Raw genomic sequence first — 24,083 nt, forward strand, 5'->3', positions numbered from 1 at the left:
GTTCCATGGCCATTCATCAGATGTTTCTCCTGTTTATTAATGAATGACTTGGATATCAAATGGTCTAAATGACTGGTGAATTTTGTGAATGGAGCACTTAGTGACTAAAGAATGACGTCATTGCAAAGCCATATCCCTTATTAGTGCCAGAAGTAAGGGGCGTCATCCGATTGGCTCACTGGAGCATCTTTGCGATGGGATTGGCCAAAGGGAGATAATTAAACACCTACACAGTTCATGCACAAATCCAAGTAGTGGATATATAGGCTTGTGCATTGGAGCTGTATGCAACAGAATCAAGAGTTGGTCTTCAAGTTGAGAGAAGTCAACTTAGGCGTTTCGTATTCAGCTATATATATATATTTATTTTTTCGCCTGGTAATTAACACAAAAGGTAAGTGGAGACTTTTAATTGTAATTGTGGATTTTGTCTAAGGGTTCTGAATTTGAATGGGATATCTGTGGACCTGCCTGGGACTTTTGGTGCAGTGTGATGTGTCTGTAATGGGATTAAAGTGTGGCCATAGTGGTCATTGCTCATCCTTAGGGAGGGTCCCGTGTGCTCAGAACTGAAAAGATGGAAAGAGAAGATGGAGATAGTGTAAAGGAGTGGGAAAAAGTGAGTGTAAGCGAGTGAGACACCAACGAGAGTTAAGAGACAGAGGAAAGAATACACTGAGTAAGCTAGTAAGAGGGAGAGGGAGGGACAGAGAGAAACCAAGGGAGATGGAGGCTGGAGGCTCTCTGAGAGGAGAGATTGACTGTGTGTGAGAGAGTGGTGGCAGCTCATTACACTAATGCACTCGTCCCCCCTGGGAGTTGGCACGCTGGCCGGAGCCACGATCCCTTCCCACAGCGGCTAGCTAATGCAGCATCCCTTCAGTTAGTGTTGAACATGCTTGGACCCCCATCATGGCTGGACAAGCCCAAGGCTCCTCTGTTAACTACCTGTCTGTCCTGTCCTGCATCCAACACGGTGAGAAACTGAAAGGATGCAGGTGTGGAGGAATAGTTTTCTCCATGGAGGAGAGGGACAGACTATCATCTGGATCAGTTTCCGTTTTTGCTGTTTTGTTGAATTGCGTTATGGGAATAATTCATGGCTGTGTAGCTTATGTTACTTTGTTTTATAGGCCATGCAATGCTTCGCCTCATTCTGGTAAATGAATGCTGATTTCTGTGATGACTGCAACCTTATTTTCTTGAAATGTAATATGTAGACGCTCATGTAAGTGGTTTCAAGCCTGTGCGGCTGATGGGACTTTTTCTTTACTGTAGGGGACCATGGTTATGTTGAAGATTTCTGCCGTCCTTGTTGCCTATGCCCTGGTCATTTGCCAGATGTACAGCTCCCAAGCGGCCCCCGCCAGGTGAGACAGGAGGATTGGAGACAGACAGACAGGCATGGATGACGAAATACACTGATATGCACACATATCTTACACAATAACACACACACACACACACACACATTTCTTTTATGGCATCAAAAATTATTGAACTGATATTGCTTGACAAATTCACAAGTAGTTTCTGCAACAAAAATAATACTCATGTTTTTGTCTGTGAATATAAAACGTAAATGATAATTTCTGACGAATACATAAGTGTATATTATCCTTAATCCAATATCAATGAAGTGCACTCCAGTTAAGTGTAGAAGGGACTGTAATGAAATTTGTGGAAAGAAAACCCCCAGAACAAGACTAATTTAATTTAGGAGAGATAAATGAGATATATAAAAACATCCAAGCCACTCCCCGTTCTCACCAAGCTATCGATTTTGTCATAAATCTGAACTCGGTCACACATCGGCTGTTTTAGATGGAGTACTCTTAGCAGATTACAGTTTTCCATTTTGGCTAGGATCCCTTCCAGACCCACGTCATACGTTTTAGACTCAGTGGCGCTCCCTGACTTTTTTTCATGTTCTTTTTTGTATTGTAGTTGATAACTCTAGTCAGATTGTTATGTTCATTCCTGTGCCCCCACTTCTACCTCCTATAGACCGGGCATAGAGTCCATGACAGACCGAGTCACCCTCACGGACTATGAGGCACGAAGGTTACTCAACGCCATAGTCAAGGAGTTTGTGCAGATGACAGCCGAAGAGCTGGAGCAGCAGGTGAACGATGGCAACGATGGCAATAGGTAGGCTACGGACAACTCAACGGAATGATTGGTTGTACTGTTGACGGTCAGCGCTACTTTTATATGGTGTGGAAGAGCGTCTATGTTTGGCCTACCGTGACCAAACTTTTCAAGCTATGAATTAACTCGAACATTTTAACGGCAGTGTTGTTACTTTTGTGGAAAGACGTCGTTTAGCCACGTTAGCAGTGTGTCCTGCTGGCATTTGTTATAAGCCAAATAGAGGTACGTGCTGCGAGAAAAGGTGTCTCAGATACTTATCCTTCCCTACAGATTCTCTGTCGTAAACCTCCTGCATGGTTAATACTTATTGATTTATTTGAATGGACGAATGTTAACCGCCTGTTTGTTAAATGCATGTTCTTAATTAGAAGAGACAGAAAGAGTTGCATGACATCAGGAATATACCTGTTCTGTTCTCAATGGGGAGATACTTGTGGAAATACATAGGAGTTGGAGAGCATGGGGTTTGTAATAATAGAATGAAATGATTTGAAGGGGAGCATGCTGTTTTGGAAACATTAATTTCTCGCTTATAACAGCACGCCTGACCATGCATTTTGTAGAGGAAACGCATGAAGTTAAGCGGAATGAGAAAGTACTAACATGAAATGAGAGCGAGAACGTCAATGTGCGTGTGCCTCGTGTGCCAAATGTGCATGTGTCCCGCTACTATGAGCCTGTTTTCTGCATGTTTGTCTCTCCCATCTGACAGCATGGAAAGACCCCTTACCAAGCGCTGCTCCAACCTCAGCACCTGCGTTCTGGGCAAACTGTCCCAGGACCTGCACAAATTACAAACATTCCCCCGCACGGACGTGGGCGCTGGCACGCCTGGCAAGAAACGCAGCGCACCCGAGAGCGAACGCTATGCAAGCTACGGGGAGAAGTTTGACAGCATCTAACCCTTCGTACTCCGTCAAAATCCCTGTCTTTTTTCCATCACAGTGTACTCCTTTTATTTGACAAGACATTGTGCATGTGGATTGAGTTTTGCCTGCTTGATTGAAATCAGAGCAAATCTCCCATTGCAATGCCTTGTAGTCATTTTTGTTGATTCATTTTATTTCCCCTTTTCGGCAGAGAATGGCATATTGTGTCTGTTCTGACAATCAAAACTCCTCTAAATTAGAAATATTCGAAAATTATTCATCTAAAGAATCTAGTATATTTTTTCAGTTGTATATTCATATAATTTGATTGCATTTTCAATTTATTGAAACACAAATATCATGAGATAACCATAAGTAATATTTCGACCATAATAAATGGTTTCTTCATGCGTCACGTTTCTTGTTCAATAAACCTATTTTTCTACCAGGAAGCATTTTACTTTTTATTCTTAAGAAACAGAACATTGGTACAATTTGTTTTATGGACCTAGCTTTATGTCTTCCAACAACTGCATTACACATTTTCTTTAAACTTGAATATAGAGTAAATCACCAAATTACATACAAGGTGTTCCAATCCCCTTGAACTATCTGCCCTCTCACCCCTGAAGGTAAGAATCTTGACCAACCAAATCATTCAAGTGATGTAACATTTCCTGTCCTCACATGTGCTTCCTTGTAATTGTTCTTCTCTCACATTGACAATGGTACATTAATCACCACTGAAATGTATTGCGCTTTATAGAAGGAATATCTGATGAGGTGTGAGTTTGTGTGTATATATATATATGGGTGTGTGTGCAGTTGTGTGGCTGCATCAGTGCGCCTGTGAAAGTCTGCGTTAGTGAGGGCGCATTGCAAATGCCAGGGCCCCTCAGCAGGGCTCACTGTTAACCTGTGTCCGTTTTTGAAGCAGCGTTACAGCGCAGAAGCGGGCCTGCAACACAGCCACCTGTGTGACTCACCGCCTGGCAGACTTCCTGAGCCGGTCGGGGGGCATGGGAAACAGCAACTTTGTCCCCACCAACGTGGGCTCCAAGGCCTTCGGCCGGCGGAGGAGAAACGCCCAGATGTGAGCATCCCGGGAACATGGTGAATACTCTTCCTTCGTTCTTTAAGTCTCTGGTCTTTCCGCTGTCCTGTATTAAGTAGCATTTGATCGTAGCCATTGAATGACCGTTTTATGTGAAGAATGTATTGCCTGTGTCAGTTGAGATACTTTTTTTGGTCTTGGTCCTGTTTGCACAGAGATCCTGTGCGCGCAGAGAACTGACAGAAGGAGCTGGGTGCCGGGTTGTTGACTGGTCTGTTCTCTCTTTCCCTTTCTTCCCTTTCATAGGTGATGACATCAGAAAATATCTGGGGGAAAAACAATAAAACAAACAGACAGAAAAGAAAAAACACTGGCCCCTTTCTCAACTCTCCCACAGTCTACAGAAATCCCTTCAGATATTAGGACTCCTCTCATATCCATGTTGTTATGAACCTATCATTTTGCTTTCGGCAAACCAGAAGGGGGGGGATGAGAAAATGACCGTGACCATCCTGTATACAATGACCCAAATCCCTGAGGAAGAAAAAAATCCAGATTCCCTTTTTTTATACATAACATTTATTTAAAATTAATAGATAAAGATGCAGTGCCAATTTATCATTATTTATTCTTGCCTTAGAGTACCTTTGTATCATATGACCCCCACCCCCCCACCCGTCACTCATCCTTTCCTCCTCGCCAGCACCTGTTTGCTGTGCTGTGCCCCCCAGGGATCAACATTAAAAATCAGCCTTCCCTAGGCTCCCTCACAACGGCTGTGTCTTGTGCCTTGGTGTAAAACACTTTACATGACATGATTGTACAGTATGTTTCAAGAGGGTAAGAAGAAGGCAGCGGAGAAGACAACGAAGATGGAAAAATATCCAACAGATTCATATTGTAACAATTGTGAATTTCAGCAAGATTAAAATGTATTTTAGATACATTCGTGCTTGGGGTACTTCTGTTGTTCTTCAAAAGTTGAATGAACTTTTTAATTGCGAGCATCATTGTGTTGTTACATTAGCCAAGTAGCTTGTTGACCCTGCAGATTTCTCCTGAACCCCTGAATTGTCTGGAATTAATTTGTCTCACACTGAGACATACGTTGGGATTTGGGCTGTCAAAACAATCCTATTCTACAGCAGTGTTTCCCAATCCTGGTCCTGGGGACCCAAAGGGGTGCATGTTTTGTTTTTGCCCTAGCACTCACACACCGGATTCAAATGTTGCTCTACCACTTACACACTTGATTTATGTGATCAACATATCATCAAGATTTTTATTTGAATCAGGTGTGTGAATGCTAGGGCAAAAACAAAATGTGCACGCCTTTGGGTCCCCAGGACCAGGATTGGGAAACACTGCCAGGAGCATATAATTCTGGCATAACTTGTCCCAGACACTGATCCATATGTTAATAACTAGGGCGAAGAGACAAAAGAACAATGAAGTAGACAATTGAAATGAAATGCTCCAAAACCAGCAAAACCAGTAGCCAGTGTTTACTTGATCTAGCGCAGGCTTTGAAAGCTTTGTGTTGCATGATCTCAATTAGAAAATTCACTGTCAGTATTATATATGGTTGTTTCAGCGTGAATGGCACAAGTCTCCTCCCACATGCGACCAGCTGTTTCTCAATGAAGGCTTATTAGGATTCTATTTCCATATTAAGATGATATCTATTTTTGTTAACATATCTCTTCATTGTTGAAAACCGTATTATTAATTCACTATTTCTTGAAGTGGAATTTTTTAAGTATTTATTTGAAGCTGACCATCTATATATGTTTGGTTTCCTAATATAGCATCACATCACATGGCATTGCATATTTCTTTCTAGGACTTGCTTCAAACCTGCATCACCACAGGTGATAAAGGGAATGTAGCCTGCCACCGAAGGACATGGTGTTCTCCTGTTTTTACCACAATGTTCCAACAGGTGGCAATCAAGCTTCCGTTACATAGAGTACACGTTGTAATTTTGCAAGCTCTTCCAATAAAGGACTATCACTCAACATGACATGGTATTGGCAGTGGTGTTACAAGGTAAAAATGCATTTCATTTTTTAGGTATCTTTAGGTAACTAAGAATTCATATGTTTTATTAAGTTTTCCTTTCAATCCACAACATTCCTAAAGAAAATGTGCTTTTTAATACCATACATTATTTAAATCCCAATTATGATTATATTGCTCGGACAGATAAAGCAGATAAAGCAGTGACCTTACTGAAAATACCCATGGCTGTCATACAGAAAATCATACAAAAAATGAGAATAGTAATATCTTTTTTAAATAATTTTTTACTTTTGATAATTAAGTACATTTAAAGGTGATATTCTGCCTGAATCAATAGTCACATATCATTAGTCAAATTAAAAGATGGATGAAGGAAAAAAAGACTGCCTTTTTTTTACCAGATACTGTTCAATAAGTTTCAAGGAAATTCAACATCAAGGCTTGATAGAACTTTTAAGGAATTGTTTCAGTGTTGGAAGAGAGTGCATTTACAGTAACTGCTGTATATGTTGGCTGAAAAGAAATTGCTTTTCATGTTTAAAGGGTTAAAATTAAGAGACCACTGCAAATTGAACGCTTCTGTTCCTCACTCAAAACTTTCCTTTTCAAAGTTTTTGTAAAGGTGCAGTGATCTCCTATTTTTTTCCGTAGCTGTTTGTACACGTGTCACACAATCTGTAACAATGCAGCAATAGTGGTTGAATAGAGCCTTTACTCCTGTAGTTTATTTTATTTTATTGGGGGACTATTTTACCCAAGTAATGTTCCATTATAGGCGAAATGCACAATTAAAACATACATTTATGAATCTTGAAGAATTTAAGTTACAAATGCATCATACATTCAAACTGTTTACTGCTGTTAGATTGAAGATTATTAGCTTGTTTTGCTCCTTTGTTTGTAAACTATGTCATTTTATATAACACTGATCAAACTTTTCAGGGAAAGAAACTTTAGCAGTGAAGACTCAATGCTACACGTGTGCAATCGGTGCAGTGTAGAATGTGTGCCCCTGTGCACTTGTATGGACAGCAAGACTACACTGGACAAATGTCACTTGACCCTAACATGACAGTGTTGTCTTCCCTGCACGAATGTTGTTACTTTTACAGTCAAGTACTTTGTGTGTTTTTCTGGTTAGTTTTGTTCGGAAATGGTATCAATCCACGTCTATTTCCTGTCCCAAAAGGACTTTACCGTTTGTATTCTGTGATGGATAAAATAATGCCACAATTCCAAAAATACAAAGGCATCATGTTACAAAAAATGTGCAGTTAGCTAGCTAGCTAGGCAGCTAATTTGCAATCAAATAAGCCAATATGCAATTTGTTTGCTATAACATAACAAGACAGCTAATGCTTACAACCTCCCTGCAAAGCAGTGGATTGGCGAAAATAACATGTTAATGGTGTTGACATCTGTACAAGCATTATACTCTGATTTTTACTGGCTGAAAAGAGCATGAAATACACAGAAATACTAGGCTTAAGGTAGCCTCATTTTGTTGGGGGGCTGTGAGGAGATTCATGAAATGTGCTATATCATCTTTCCCCATGTGTTTCCATGAAATGTCCCTTGTTTGTGGATTTAAATAACCTCTACTGCATCTCTACAATGCTATACTCCATTGATGAAAATAGGCAAACTTACTGACAATTACTTCTGACTGCGCCCCCTGATGACCTCATCACTGAGTAATGGATGCTATGGCTAAGGAAAATAGCAATTCAGCGTTTGTTGTATTCAATTTATGAATTTGGACAAAGCCAATAACACTAACTCCAGCCTGGAACAGATGTAAAAAAATATATATTGGGGACTATAACCATTGGCTTCCAACACATGCCAAGGCAACAGCAGTTTCACCAACCCAAATATAATTTTTGAATTAACAAGATGTGCCTTCTTAAGAAGGTTTTGTGAACCAGAGTGCTGCACTCCATTCCACTGCGGCAGTAGAGAGGCCTCATCTGTCATCTGAGTATTTTTACAGTTTTTCTCTGTCTCTCTGTCTGGTTGGAATCAGCTGCAGAGTTGTCTGGGACGTGCTGAAATGTGCATGGAAAGTTTTCTTGGATGATTCTGGGAAAAATACCTCCATATTTTGATAATTGAAGGGTCTCTGGACTGGAGGTTCAGGGCTGGATCAGGGTGGGGGGGTTGTGTGTATTTCTCAGCTACCTATTAATTTCACCAATGAGAAAAACAGACGTAATGCTGAAGATTTGCATTTCATTTGGTTGTTTCACTTGTAAATTAGACGGTTCATAAGAGCCAACAGTAAACCCCATTTCCAGAGAGAATTATTTACCCTTACAGTTGCCTGAACTTTACCACTAACCAAACATTTTTAAAGAATGGTTTTATTTCTAACCGGATATAACCAGTTGAAAAGTCATTATTAATGAGGATTGTCTTTACATGTTGCAGTGTAACTCCCTTTGCAACTTATAGTGTGTGACTTGAAACACAGTGTTTTTCTTCAAAACAATCAGTGTTTAAAATCAGTGTTTTTCTACAAATTAATACTTATTTATTCTCTCTGGCATGTCATAAGAAAGATACCCTTTTGTCAGTTCCGAATCAGAATCACTTTTATTTGCTAAGAACATTTAGACATGCCTACAACGGTACTTCCTGTGATGGTGTTCCTACTGGTAGACAACATATAGTTGACAAACAAGTAAATACAATGGGGTTGAGCATTTGAAGTAATTAGATATGAGCACCTAATATATCCTACATTTATTTACAGTGGGTTTAGGTGCAGATATACAGAGTGTGTGTGAGCGCACATTTGTGATTGAACCAATCATTGACAAATCATTCTCTCAAACATAATAACTGTGGATAGGTGTGTTTTTGGACTAAAGCCACGTTTCCTTGTGAAGCAAACCATCCTACTCCTGTTTATGTTGTGATTTGTTTTCCCCATCTTCATTAAATCTCCCCAATTTTCCAGGAGGTGCTCATTTCCAAACCTGATATTGTACCAGACGTGTTGAAAAGCTCATTGCCAAGTCCAGAAATGAGAGACTAACAGCCGAGATCCTTTTGCCTTCCCAAAACCCTTTTTTCTCCTGTTACTTCTCAGAGGAAGGTAAACAGCCTTTTGCCGTGTAAGAAATGGGATTTCAATCTGCTGCGATGGCAAGTTCTGCCGTCTGGCTCTCCTGTTTTTTTCTTTCCCTCTTTCTTCTCCTTCTCCCCCTGCCTCTATTTCCACATCTGGATCCCAGTTACTCATTTATTTATGTGGTCTGCCTTGTTTTTGTGGGACTTTAAAAGTCCTTTACCTTGTTCACTTGGCAGTTTCTACACAAATCTGATGAGGTCTACAATTACATTTCACCATAACTGGTCATCTCGGCAATTACATGCTTGACCACAGAGTCTCTCTAAAATATAATGCTGCCGCTCACATGGTAGACCAAAATAGAATAGTCTGTTTGGATGGCCGCCCAGCTGAAACCAAGCTCCGCTGACTGACTGACAGAGGGATGTGGGCTTTTTTCTCCCTAAGAAAAACCTTAAGGTCACAAATCCTCACAAAAGACTTTAAGGCAGCTGCTTCCAGTTGAACTCCCAGTACCTCAGTTGTGCTGCGAGGAGAGAGGAGCTCAAGGGCAGTGGCAGAGGCTCTCCCCACGACTATGAAAACTTCAGAGCTCACTTAACCTTGACAACAGTAACCTGAGGGTAAGTCTGGCAAACACTCCATCCTATTTACTCACAAGGAAATCACCTGAAGTAATGCAGAACAGGGTCTTTTCAGGTTTGATCTCTGTTTTTTTAAGAGAAATAAGGATCTTCAATGTAACTTCAGCATGGGAAACACTTGGGAGTTGGTGCACTGGTGCTAGTATCATTCCCCCTTTTTCTCGCTCTCCACTAAGGTCAGAGGAAGAAAGTGAATCTCAGGGGATCTCTTAAAAGTGTTTCTCAGCAGTGCGTTAGTTGATTCGTAGGCAACAGTATGTGAGCCCCATGGCAATGCTGTTGTCATCTGCAGGTTTGGATATTTAACTGAAGAAGTTTTGGCCAGTCTCAATGCTATTGTCATCTGCTGATCTGAATATTTGACTGGAGCAGTTTGAGCCAATCTCTGTGGCCACACCAAAATTGACCATCCTCGGTCACAACATTTTTGATAAAAACAGTCTTTATTTTAATAGTCCAGATCACAGAGATGTATTGCAGTTGTAAATAAGATGTATTGTAACGTGTAATTACCCTGTACTTTATCAATGTTATTATAGTGGTATAAGTATAAGGTGAAGTGGAATGTGGAGCATATAATTATCAGAAGTGTGACTATCACTTAAAGGTTATCTTGCCGCCAGGCACCTCTGTAATATCTGCATTGTTCTTCAAATGTATTTCAGTGTTTATGTAAAGTAAACAGAGAATCTGCCAACTCACTGCCCGCCACCTCACCCACCCCCCCACCCCCCAACTTGCCAACTGCTTCAATCAAGACGGCATCAAGGCCTGTCCGGTTTCTCAGGGACCAGTGTGGGCCATTCAAAACTGCTCATGGGGATCCTGTTCCCTCTTGTGTCCCTCCGCAGAAAAGAAGCTTTGTGTGTGTGTGTGTGTGTGTATGTGTGTGTGTATGTGTGTGTGTTTTACCATTCATGCCTGGGCTGTGAACTGTTGCCTCGGCTGGTTGGAGTCAGTGTACATCTGAGTAGTGGATGTGGATGGGTGTGTAGGCTCTGTTGGCTGGTTGGCTGGTTGGAGTCAGTGTAAATCTGAGTGGTGGATGTGGATGGGTGTGTAGGCTCTGTTGGCTGGTTGGCTGGTTGGAGTCAGTGTAAATCTGAGTGGTGGATGTGGATGGGTGTGTAGGCTCTGTTGGCTGGTTGGAGTCAGTGTAAATCTGAGTAGTGGATGTGGATGGGTGTGTAGGCTCTGTTGGCTGGTTGGCTGGTTGGAGTCAGTGTAAATCTGAGTAGTGGATGTGGATGGGTGTGTAGGCTCTGTTGGCTGGTTGGCTGGTTGGAGTCAGTGTAAATCTGAGTGGTGGATGTGGATGGGTGTGTAGGCTCTGTTGGCTGGTTGGAGTCAGTGTAAATCTGAGTGGTGGATGTGGATGGGTGTGTAGGCTCTGTTGGCTGGTTGGCTGGTTGGAGTCAGTGTAAATCTGAGTGGTGGATGTGGATGGGTGTGTAGGCTCTGTTGGCTGGTTGGAGTCAGTGTAAATCTGAGTGGTGGATGTGGATGGGTGTGTAGGCTCTGTTGGCTGGTTGGAGTCAGTGTAAATCTGAGTGGTGGATGTGGATGGGTGTGTAGGCTCTGTTGGCTGGTTGGCTGGTTGGAGTCAGTGGCAATGATTTACCTGCGCAGTAAGCAGCTGCCACGCGGACACGTGTGTTCACTGCTGTGTGTTACGTGTCCATAATGGCTGATTGCAGAGCATCTTGCTCTCATTTTTTCCCTGGCCTGTCGAACAGCTGCGAGTGGGAGCGGTCTGCCTGACAAACTTACAAGAACCAAACATGTGGGTGTGGCCCCCCCAGCTCTGGCCCCTGACAGTACTTCCATAATGTTTCATTTGCTTCTCTCCACGGGCGATGTAATTGGGGGCGGTGACCATATAATGCTATGTTCGTGTCCATGAGGGAGATGGAGAATTACCAGTTGAGAAGTCCTAAGTACCAGTCAGACGCATTCACATGCTGTCAACTCGTTGAGGGAACGTTGGCTGATGGCCGATGAGCCGAGTCAATCAACAGCCATATATACAGCTGTCATACTCGTAAACATGAAATAAAAAAAAACTATTTATAGAATGCTTTTTATAAATATAGACATGTTTTTTTTAATAACTGCCGATATTGCTGTTTTCCATAGTATCCATAGTCATCGGTCATCATAAAAGGGCTATGATAGGGTCATGCATTATCGTCACTGTCTGAATCTGGGTTTAGGATGGTTTGTTTGGATCCAGAGGCCACTATTACTTGTGGAATCCATCAGGCTTCAACTGACTCACGTTTCATTGTGATATTGAGTGCTTAGCTATATGTTTTGTGCTTTACCTAAAAATTATAATTGTAAATATTTTTCTAAAAATTACTCTATATATGGAATCATCTAAGTTGGGTTTCCCAGGCTCAGGTTACAAAAATGTTCTCAGTTAACTCTCGGTTTACACAAAGTGTCGGAGTCTGGGAAACTGGCTCATTCTAATGTGTTATGGTTAACTACTAAGATTGGCTAGCTGTTGTTTCTTGACAAATCAACATGAATCCTGAACTTCAATTTTATTAGATTACTATCCAGTTAGCATTTTGCCATATCCATGACTCACATTTTAGCTGCAGGCCTGCATCTGGATGTAGTATATTTTTCCAGCACTGGCTACTTTCCAACTTTTCAAGTTGTTATTCTTCGTCTCTCCTCTTCTGTCTGCATCTGTGTGGCCAGGGCCTGAGTCAAGGCAAGGTCAGTTCAGATTTCACTCCATACAGTCAGGAGTCTATTAGCTTAATCCTTTGCTCACACGTTGTCTGCCTGCTCTCCTTCTCACATTTTCAACCCAATCTTATAGTCTCCTGTTTTTCATGCAACCCTGTTACCAAAAAAGTTCAAATGTAAATTGCGTAAAATTTAAATAAAAACAGAACCAAATGCTTTAAACCCTATATTCAATAAAAAATAGTACAAAGACAACATTTCAAATGTTGAAACTGAGGTATTTTATTGTTTCTTGAAAAAGATATGCCTACAATGAATTTGATGCCAGCAACACCTTTCAAAAAGTTGGGACAGTGGCAACTAAAGACTGGAAAAGATGTGTATTGCTAAAAAACTAAACCTGGTAAGCATATCACACAACTAAGTAGGTCAATTGGAAACAGGTCAGTAACATGATTGGGTATTAAAAGATCATTCCAGAGAGGATGGGTCTGTCAGAAGTGAGGATGGGGAGGTGTTCACCACTCTATAAAAGACTGCAGGGCAAATAGTGCAACAATGTAAGAATAAAGTTTCTCAACATAGAATTGTGAAGAGTTCGGGTATCTCATCATCTACGGTACATAATAATAAGATTCAGAGAATACTAAGAAATTATCTGAATGCAAGGGACAAGGCTGAAAACCAGTACTGGATGGCCGTGATCTTCGGGTCGCCAGGCGGTACTGCATTAAAAACAGACACGATCACTGAGCTCAGGAACACTTCATAAACCATTGTTTGTTAACATAGTACTTCGCTGGATCAACAAATGCAAGTTAAAGCTCTACCATGCAAAGAAGAAACCATTCATAAACAAGATCCAGAACTATCCTGTGGTCTGACAAATCAACATTTGAAATATTTGGGCCAATCATGTATGGTGCATCCTCTGGACTAACGAGGAGAGAGACCATCCGGCTTGTTATCAGCGCACAGTTCAAAAACCAGCATCCGTGATGGTATGGGGGTGCATTAGTGCACAAGGCATGGGTGACTTGCACATCTGTAAAGGCACCATTAATCCTAAACAATATACAGTATACAGATTTTGGAGCAAAATATGCTGCCATCCAGACAATGCCTTTTTCAGGGAAGGCCTGGATTATTTCAGCAAGACAATGCCAAACCACATTCTGCATGTATTACAAAAGTATGGCTCTGTAGTAAAATAGTCTGGGTGGTAAACGGGCCTGCCTGCATTCCAGACCTGTCACCCAAATGAAAACCTTTGGCGCATTATGAAATGAAAAATAGGACAAAGGAGACCCCGAACTGTTGAGCAGCTGAAATCCTACATCAAGCAATAATGGGAATACATTTCACTTTCAAAACTACAGCAATTGGTCTCCTCACTTCCCTAATGCTTCAAGAGTATTGGTAAAAGAAGAGGTGATGCAACACAGTGGTAGACATGCACCTGTCCCAACCTTTTTGAAATGTGTTGCTGGCATAATATTCAAAGTGGGCATGTACTGTACACCAATCAGCCATAACATTATAACCACTGACAGGTGAAGTGAATAACGCTGATAATCTCATTATCATGGCACCTGTCCGTGGGTGGGATATATTAGGCAGCAAGTCAACATTCTGTCCTCAAAGTTGATGTATTAGAAGCAGGAATAATGGGCAAATGTAAGGATCTGAGTGACTTTGACAAGGGCCAATTGTGATGGCTAGATGACTGGGTCAGAGCATCTCCAAAACCACAGCCCTTGTGAGGTGTTCCCGGTCTGCAGTGGTCAGTACCTATCAAAAGTGGTCCAAGGAAGGAAAAGTGGTGAACCGGCCACAGGGTCATAGGTGACCAAGGCTCACTGATGCTTGTGGGGAGCGAAGGCTGGCCCATGTGGTCCGATCCAACAGACGAGCTACTGTAGCTCAAATTGCTGATAAATTTAATGCTGTGTCAGAACACAGTGCATCCCAGTTTGTTGCATATGGGGCTGTGTAGCTGCAGACCAGTCAGAGTACCCAGGCTGACCCCTGTCCACTGCCTGAAAGCGCCTACAATGGACATGTGAGCATCAGAACTGGACCACGGAGCAATGGAAGAAGGTGGCCTGGTCACATTGATGGCCGGGTGCGTGTGTGTTGCTTACCTGGAGAACACATGGCACCAGGATGCACTATGGGAAGGAGGCAAGCCGGCGGAGAGAGTGTGATGCTTTGGGCAATGTTCTGCTGGGAAACCTTGGGTCCTGCCATTCATGTGGATGTTACTTTGACACATATCACCTACCTAAGCATTGTTGCAGACCATGTGCACCCTTTCACATGGTAATGGTATTCTCTGATGGCATTGGCCTCTTTCAGCAGGATAATGCAGCCTGCCACAAAGCAAAAATGGTTCAGGAATGGTTTGAGGAACACAACAACAAATTCAAGGTGTTGACTTGGCTTCCAAATTCCCCTGATCTCAATCCAATCGAGCATCTGTGGGATGTGCTGGACAAACAGGTCCGATCCATGGAGGCTCCACCTCGCAACTTACTAGGGTCTGCTAAAGGGTCTGCTGCTAAAGCCTTGGTGCCAGATACCACAGCACATTTTCAGAGGTACAGTATGGACCATGCCTTAACAGGTCAGGGCTGTTTTGGCAGCAAAAGGGGACAGGTTCAAAGTGCAAAAGCCAGCACCCCATGGCATTTATATATCAATTTCAGGAATTGCTGTATTTTCTTCTGAAAAGGAATTAATGAATGTTGACATGGTCCCCTATTATACAGACAACACATTTACAAATTTAGATATTTGTAAGGTCTATTTTGTGATGCAACTCAGCCTTGTGGAGCCATTTTTAAGCAATATTTTTATGCGGAGTTAGCTCGCTTGACTAGTGTACAGTCAAGCTAAGGCAAATACATAATTGTTCTGTAAAGGAGTAGTATAGCTTTTACAAACTTTATGTGTTGGAAATCAACTTTTGTAACTTGCTATTATTGTTACTGTCATGAGTTAGGTTGATACTGCTTATAAAATGTATTATTACAGAGTTTGGAGTCAACTATTGCATTATCTAGCTAGTCAGCTACCCAAAAATAAGTAGCATTGATTGAGTTGTTCCGGTGCAACTTCAAACGCTAAGGCCTCTTTGGCTGCTTGCTAACGTTTACAATGCTATAGTGGATTTCATAGTTTCCTATCCAGGAACAACCAGATTTGCATTATCTCTGTATATATTTGTGATTAGTTTAGCCGAGTGAGCTTTGTATTTCAGGTCCTTAAAGTAACAACATGTAAGATTATAGTGTTATGGGGGAGCCGCGAGTGGGCCCAAGCGCACGACACCAGACACAATCAGAAAAACAAAAAGGGTGTTTTAATGGTGGCCAGGCAGAGCAGGTGGCTGACAGGCGGGCAGGTGGAGGTGTTTAGAGGCTGGGTAAGGTGGATCTTGGTAACGAGGAATAAACAGGGTTAGTTGGAAGGAACAACTAAACTGGGTGCTCAAACTATGGTTTGGAGCGGCCAGGAAAGTTACTACCTAGTAGTAAATAACAACGATCTAGCGACGGAAACCAGGGTATATAAAGGCAGGCTGATGAGGGAATGAATAGCAGGTGGAAACCAGGGTATATAAAGGCAGGCTGATGAGGGAATGAATAGCAGGTGGAAACCAGGGTATATAAAGGCAGGCTGATGAAGGAATGAATAGCAGGTGGAAACCAGGGTATATAAAGGCAGGCTGATGAAGGAATGAATAGCAGGTGTGGAGACTTAAGGGGCAGTGGGGGAAAGCCCCACATACATGGACAGACAGGAGACAGAGAAAGCCTGGCCTATCTGGAGGTGGATGCGGAGGGTGTGACACATAGTGTATGGAAATGCTGGAGGCAGGTGTTAACATAAAGAAACCATCATCAGGTCAGTTGCTAAAAACCGACATACCAGCTTTGTTGCCACTATACCAGTATCTGCAAATAATTTATTCTGTGTTAAAAATATTTTTTTTTAGGGTTGGTATCAAGGTGTGGTAGACTCTACATAATGTTTCACAGATTTTTCTCTCAACCCTGAGCTCTTTTCTCTCTTCTTGAGTTATTTACTGCCAAAAAAGGAATTTAGCAAAATCCCAGATATTTTGCTAATGTTTAAACCTGAAGTGGTTAGCACTGTTTAAAGACAGTCATGGTAATACTTTGCCAGGTTAACAGAACCTCCCTAGACAAATCTTGGGACACAAAACAAACTTTGCCTACTGTTTACTTTTGTCAGTTCCCTCGGCAAAGTGATTGAAAGCAGAGATTTTAACCAGGTCTATTCCAAGACAATTTTAGAAACATTCCTGGCAAATATTTCCATGACAACAGGAGCCATCGGCACCTCCTGCCAGCTGACTTCCAGTTGTTAACCTCGAACCCAGAGGACAGAGTTTATTACATCTACCGAAACCTTGACAACACAGAAACGTATGCATGGATACTGTTTGTAGACTACAACCATCATCCCAGAACTCTTACAAGGCAAACTGTCCCAGCTGTGTTTTTTATGCTAGCTGTAAGCCACTGACTTAACAATAGGATTCAATTCGTAGAGACTATGAACACCTGGTCAGCAGGTCAGGCAGTGCAGATCAATAATGGACTTTAGCAACCATCAATCAATGCTTAACACATCAGCAAACAGTCCTTTTAATAACAAATATCTCCCTGCTTCTAGATCAATTGTAAAATCCATAAATATTTTACACATATTTTATACATATCCCATAAACGTATAAGTACACCACCCATTGTATGTCAACCCAGTGTATATTTTATGTATTCGCTCCCTATATTGTCTACCAGTAGCAGCCTCATTACATCACGCCACATTCGGGGTACGCGTAGAAAGACGTAGTGAATAAAGGCGACGCTGATTCCAAGTCCATGTGCCGCCCTCTGCATGGAGCCAGACACATGTCCTTGTCACTAATAACAAAGCTGTTGGCTAATGTCACATGCTAACAAGCTGAAGACAAGGCACTTAACCAATGTCAGACAAACGCTTTCATTTAGAGTACTGGTGCTACCTAACAGGCCCGCCAAGGTTAAGCGTGACTTCCCATTGTAATCTTCTTGCGGCACAAATAGGCATGACACAGAGGGATACCTCAGGGTTCTTTACTGAGGAAAGTGGGGCTGTTGACACATCGGCAAACAGAAAGAAGCTTGTGGAGTTTCTAACAATGTGGGTCTCAATTAAGCGAGTGCAAGTATACATTTTGGGCGTAGGCGGCCCAACATGGCAGCAACTCAGGGGCAGGAGGCTCAGCCGAGGCTGGGAGATAAATCAATAGCCGACTGGACCGGTTTCTACTTCAAGTCCTCATTCTCACTTTTTCTCTCCATCTCCTGTTCTCTATCTTCCTCTCCTTCCTCATCCTCCCCTCTTCTCTGTCTTCCTCTCCTTCCTCATCCTTTCCTGTTCTCCATCCTTCTCTCCTTCCTCATCCTCTCCCGTCCTTTCTCTCCCTCCTCCTCATTCCACGTTCTCTGGCTCCCCCGCTTCCCATTCTCTTTTTTTCCCCTTCTCTGTTTCTTCGTCTCCACCTCCTTTGTCTGTGTGGCCTCTTTCTCAGCCTCCCTCTGTATCTCCTCTGCTCCTCTCTCTTTCTCCATCCCGGCTCTCCGCCACTGTCTCTTTCTTGATTCACCTTTGATTCCCCTGTTTTCCCTTCCTACCTCCGCTGCCCCTCTCTATGAACTCCTCCTTTTTAGAAAAGTGGAAGAGGTCTATGGGTTGGAATGTCGTTTGTACTGGACTATTGAGAAATGGAGTAGGAGGTCCTTTAAGGTGTGTGAGTATGAGAACATAGAACTCTTTGTTTGTGTGTGCTGGCCCATAACCATGGTATGAGCTTCAGTGAGGTCCAACTTTAAAAGAAAGTTTAAGCTAATTTACAGCACACTACAAAAACAATACGATATAATGTAAAAAATGCTAACACTAAGCATAAATGACCTAAGCCTTTATCCCTTAGATGTAGGAACCTGTAATTCCCCTTAGTTTAGCACAATTCAAATCCTTAGCAAATGAGCCGACAAGGTCCAACGTTACAGCCCCATAGTCACAGGTTGGCCTATCACACAAATGCATTATGGAATCATAAAACAAATATAGAAGTGTATCACTTCATTGTCAACTAAATAGTATGTAGCCTGTAAATCAACAACAAAAAATATAATAGAATTAAACTATACGATAAACGTCTTGTGTGCCATGCACATATTAAAGCTCTGCTGTTCTTCTTGCTTCAGCCTCTCTGCAGCAGTCTGTGTTTTCCCTGTCTGTTCCTCTTGCTTCAGCCTCTCTGCAGCAGTCTGTTCCTCCTGCTTCATCCTCACTGCAACAGTATGGGTTCTGCCTGTCTGTTCCTCTTATTTCAGCCTCTCTGCAGCAGTCTGTGTTCCACCTGTCTGTTCCTCTTGTTCAGCCTCTCTGTGACCATCTGTGTACTACCTGTCTCTGACACCTGTACTACAATTCCCTCTTGTTCCTGAAGTTATTTCTTTAAACATAGACATCCAACTTGATTTGTATTGGTCTTTTAGACATTGGTTGGTTGGTTTCCTCACCGATTTCCTTTCATTAATTACCAACAAACCTGAACTGTGACTCTCAATTCCCATAATATGCATACCATACAGTGTGCCAGTTTAGTATGCCCGAAGATTGATATGTCCCAGACCATAGTACACTGAAAAAAAGTGCCTGGATGGCCTACTGCCTCTGATGGGTTTTTGAAGTATGCAACCGTGCATGCTTTTGGGTTAATATTGACCACAACCCCTTGCGCTGTGAAGGTGGAGATGTTTTCATGATTCTCTCATGTTTTCTCATGATGAAAAAGTCAGTCCTCTATAATAATATTTATTGCATCAATGTCATTCATAACTTACCACAATAACTGGCTGCATCTAAATGTAGCCCATGGAAATCTAAATGAAAGGTTGCTGGTCTGTGATCCCATAGTTCCACCATTTTCTATTGATCTCTTGATTAAGCAACCAAGTACAACAACTGCTACATTAGGCTACTGTGTAGCCGAGTACAGACGAGTACACATGATTCACGCCATGAATGCTTACTCTCCAATGATATATTGAAAAAAAAGTCAACCGCCAGTAAATGTAATGGTAAACAATGTGTGACGGCGAGTAGGCCTACTGCAATCTAGACAGCTTTCGCTAAAGTCAGGCACTATCTATGGATGGCTCTGAGGCAAAAAATTATAATATGCAATAACAGCAACAAAAAAATTGCCTGCAATAGGCTAAGTATTTTAAATTAATCGCGTTAAGACCTAATAAGTGAAATGATAAATAAGGCTTTTTTTAACTGTGCCTTTTCTGCTTCTCCTTTTCTCTTTTTACTCTCCAACTGGTAACTTGTCAGTCTAACTCTCTGATGTAAACTTGTAATTACATCGGGTCCGGTGACTGACAGGGGCTGCTCTATTGGTGTGGGCTGCGCGGGGGTGCCAGCCCAGTAAGCAGCGATTTTGTGTTTGCGTGTGGAAGGTAGAATGAGAGAGAATGTGAGGTAAGAACAGTGGTCAGAGATTGGGCCACACAACTGCAAGTCGACCGTGGCCCAATATGCGCTGCAGCCAGTATAGCAATGATAAAATTGCTTTTCCCGAACCTTGTCACCAGCCCAACAAAAAGTGGCCCAGCGGGAATGGTCCCAATTCTCCCAATTATACACTCCGACTATGATACCAGCATACTATATACTAAACAGTACGTACTTCACCATCACCCATGAGGTACATAATTGCAATGCGTAATATGTACAGTACTATGTGATTTGAGATTTAGCCAAAGTCAATTTTTGCTGGACCGCGTAAGCGGAGAGCTGGCCAAGAACAGCAAATGTCTCAGACTGACTGACTGACTACCTGTTGTTAAATAGTGTAGTGGATACAGACGCAGTCTGCCACACTGGAGACTGGGAATCAACTCTGGTCAGGGACAAAACAAACCAGGATTAGTTGAGGATGAACTAAAACTTAACTGGCTACAAGACTCAGTAGCTAAATATACTAAAGTAAAACAGTTTATGGTTATGGTGCGATGGACAAACTGCAACTGACATGTCTAACATCATAAATTGCTTGTGGTGTTGGACTGTGTATCATGAAACGTTGCTTTCTCACCTTGGATGAGCAGTTTAGAGTTAAGGCAATGAAACACATTGCTCTCTTAAAACTAATACATTTGATAGAACTTTGTGAAGACTAACAACAAATATGTATTATTAATTGGCCTAGATGTAATAACATAAATAATCTCTGTAGTCCTACATGTTCATAAATAATCTCTGTAGGCCTACGTGTTCATAAATAATCTCCGTAGGCCTATATGTTCATAAATAATCTCCGTAGGCCTATATGTTCATAAATAATCTCCGTAGGCCTATATGTTCATAAATAATCTCCGTAGGCCTATATGTTCATAAATTATCTCCGCAGGCCTACATGTTCATACATAATCTCCATAGGCAGGTATATTCATAATCTCAATAGGCCTGTACAGTATATTCATTCATAATCTCCATAGGTCGGTACAGCATATTCATACATAATCTCCATAGGCATACATATTCATACACAATTACTTCACGTGCGATTACATAATCTTCCACTCTATGAGCCCTGCACAGCAATCTACAAAATAAACTTGACAGCATTATCAGAGATTACAGACCCATATCGATTCATTTATACAATTCAGCAAAATCTGTCAAGCAGACAACGACAGCACCGACAAGCCAACAAGGGTGAATTCACAAAAGATCACCGTTCCTAACCGGTTACACATGCATGCTTTCAAGTACCAGTTGGAAAACCACTATAGACAAATTACTAGCAACTCATTTCTTTTTTCAAGCTGTGTGTTTGTGTGTGTGTGTGTTTGCACTTAGTGATTAGGTGCTGAGGTTGCCGTGCGTTCCTGCCTTATTAGATGATGTGTCCTTACTGTATTTCATTGACCCATTACGTGCCCCATTTACCACAGGCTTTTTAATAGTGTGGTGGAATAGCACTACGTGAAACACCTCCAAAATCCCACCTCAGCCCCAATGAGTTCCTTGGCATGCATAAGGGACCCGGGCCCGATGTAGGACTTTCCCCTGTTCTCCCACACACACAGATACACAAACACACACTAACCTTTCCCCCTTTCCTCTAATGTCAACCAGCTGTGGATTTCAGTTTCAAAGGTTCAGTACTGCCCTGCCCTTTCCTTTCCCTCGCCCCTCCCATGTCTCTCACATTCACGCCCTCAGCATTTCTGTGTGGCCCTCCACCACTGACGGGCACAGGGCGGTATCCGTTCAGTGCATATTTATGGTTTGAGCTCGGGATATGAGGGTGGTTCTTTACATGCCAGGTGTCGTGAAGGAGATGGATGGAGAGCGGGCTGTAAATCCGGCCTATGGATCGCAGCTTTCGACTCCCGTGTCACGTAGGTCAGTTGTTCTCACCTGAAAGCAACAGAGGCAACAAACGGGGGCAAACCCATTAGCGTCGCACTCTATCTAAACTGGGGTGCGGTTTCATAGATACTCTGTTGAGATCACTGGAAAGATACTGTAAAAGATTGATCCCAAATGGCATGTCTTGGTCTGATATCTGTTTATTGCTGTATGTTTTACAGCACAGAAATCTCAATTAAATTTTTTACATTGTCAGGAACTGTGAGTTGTCAGCACTCTATCTTGGCCATGTTTTCAGTGCACTGCTGAAAAAAGTACAAAAGGTGTCAATAATGTGACCTTGCCACATTTAAAGTACAAAGCCATCTTCCAATTGTACAATTGTCTTCATGACCAAAGGCCTTAATACAGGCATTTTACAAGCTGACTAGCAGGGTTCCTACCAGACCATGTGTTCACTTGCCTCCAACAGAAGTGGTGTGACAGTAGGAACTCTGTTACCTACGTACCCACAATCTGTCTGGTCCATTCATTATTAATACCCAAACCCATATTGTCTTGCTAGTCTCCGTTGCTCAGGTATTGTGTATGCCACCGATCTCATCCATCGGTCTAAACATCCTTGGGATCCAGTTGCATCCAAAACGTCACCCTATGGTTTCCTTTGAGCACTACTTTGGCCATAGCCATGTGCACTATGTAGGGAATAGGATGGCGTTGGTCCACGCGGCTGCTGCTTACAGTCATTCGGTTCTACCTGCTGTCACTGTCAGAGTTAGTGAAAGCAGGACTTTCTCACTTGATATTTATGGATTTAGCCCAACTATCGTTGATGGACGAGGATCTTGGAATGCATTTGGATAATTGTCTCGGCTTACTGGTCATCTTTCAGGAGGTACGGCAATCCATTATTTCAATGGAAAAACTGAATAATTTGTTTTTATTTCAGACGGCAAAGTATTTAAATTACAGTGGAGTCATTTCTACAGCCTTGTGGTTAAGCTATTGAGATTTTTAGTGGCCTGAGTTTGGTTTGGAAAAATGGGGGCATCATCAGTTCCTTGGTGTCCTAGCACTCAAGATGTTTGGGAGACTTTGAGATTCCACTTGCCTGGATGCGGAGGTTCTGTCGCTTGGATTGTATCTGTCTTTGCTTGTTAGTGTTACGCTTAACAGAGCAGGTTACCTCAGGGTGTCCTTGTGTTTGTGTGTGTGTGTGTAATTAAACCCAGGCTGATCTCATTCCCTGGGTGACACTAGAGCAGGTTGCCATGAGGTCTGTCGGAGAGAGCAGGCCAGTAAAGACAACAAGGCAGTGGTCCTCTGATATCGTACCTTTGGAAAGAATTCATGCTGGCAAAAATAAGGCCCGAACGCTTTCCGTGGTTTTTGGGTCGACCGATGTTGGCTTGGCCATACACGGAAGCCCTATTATTTAGTCCAATCAGTTCCATTCTGGAGCAAATAGTCGTCATCGACCCAACTGGTGACTGACATGGCTCCAGAGACCAATTAGGGATTATTGCGGCATGCGAGAGAAAACCAAAACTGTGAGTCTGTCTCCAAAGCTGCATTACAGTGAGTTTTTAAATACAGTAAGGGGCCTCTCAGACCGCATGTGCTGCGGATAGGCTCCGCCTTCTGCATTATTCCTGAGTACTGTCAGTATGACGTCGAGTCGGACTTCTGGTCACGCCCTTACTGCAAAACTAGTGTTTAAAATCTCCACATCACTCTGATGTTAACAGGACTATCCACATAAATTCAACGTGGCCAAGATGTTTTTGTGCAAGGCACATGAAAACAGCAATAGGAGGAAAGTTGATGCTTGGTGCCACTTGTCGATTACAGCCAGGCCCACTTAATGTGTCAGACGTTGATCTTTTTCAGCAGGGTCAGATGGCGAGGCTCTGACTCCTCTATACTGTTCTATAATGGGCCACTTAAGTTTGCCAGAGAGGGACTCTCTTACCTTACTGATGTCCCAGTATGCTCAAATATGCACTTTCCCTCTGTCTCTCTGTTCACAGGTAGTGTAATAATATTCAGTATAAGTGGAGACCTCCTCTTGTGACCTCTGTCAAACTCCATTT

General features: G+C 42.3%; 2 protein-coding genes across 5 annotated transcripts in view; both read left to right on the forward strand.

Annotated features, from left to right (window-relative positions):
* Positions 1-282: 282 nt before the first annotated feature.
* Positions 283-5,028, forward strand: LOC105018631 (calcitonin gene-related peptide). Of its 3 annotated transcripts, none has more exons than XM_010884231.5 (5): positions 283-394; positions 1,279-1,370; positions 2,008-2,151; positions 3,958-4,136; positions 4,384-5,028. In XM_010884231.5, the coding sequence occupies exons 2-4, from the start codon at positions 1,285-1,287 to the stop codon at positions 4,118-4,120; spliced, it is 393 nt and encodes a 130-aa protein (XP_010882533.1). In that variant the 5' UTR covers positions 283-394; positions 1,279-1,284; the 3' UTR covers positions 4,121-4,136; positions 4,384-5,028. The 3 variants fall into 3 exon arrangements, with proteins under 3 accessions (XP_010882533.1, XP_019912205.1, XP_010882532.1); XM_020056646.3 differs by having other exon boundaries at positions 3,961-4,136; XM_010884230.4 differs by lacking the exons at positions 3,958-4,136; positions 4,384-5,028 and adding an exon at positions 2,867-3,950.
* Positions 5,029-6,107: 1,079 nt separating this feature from the next.
* The window catches only part of LOC105018630 (INSC spindle orientation adaptor protein), a 76,931-nt gene continuing 58,955 nt past the window's right edge, over positions 6,108-24,083 (forward strand). The window contains exon 1 of one of the 2 annotated variants that reach the window (XM_029115297.2): positions 6,108-6,126. The gene's annotated coding sequence lies outside the window, so the exon portion shown is untranslated. Of the gene's footprint in view, positions 6,127-9,471; positions 9,799-24,083 lie in introns of those variants that run through there. The other variant, XM_010884228.3, reaches the window with a different exon arrangement.

This window comes from Esox lucius, chromosome 19, assembly GCF_011004845.1.
Source record: "Esox lucius isolate fEsoLuc1 chromosome 19, fEsoLuc1.pri, whole genome shotgun sequence".
Lineage (NCBI taxonomy): Eukaryota > Metazoa > Chordata > Actinopteri > Esociformes > Esocidae > Esox > Esox lucius.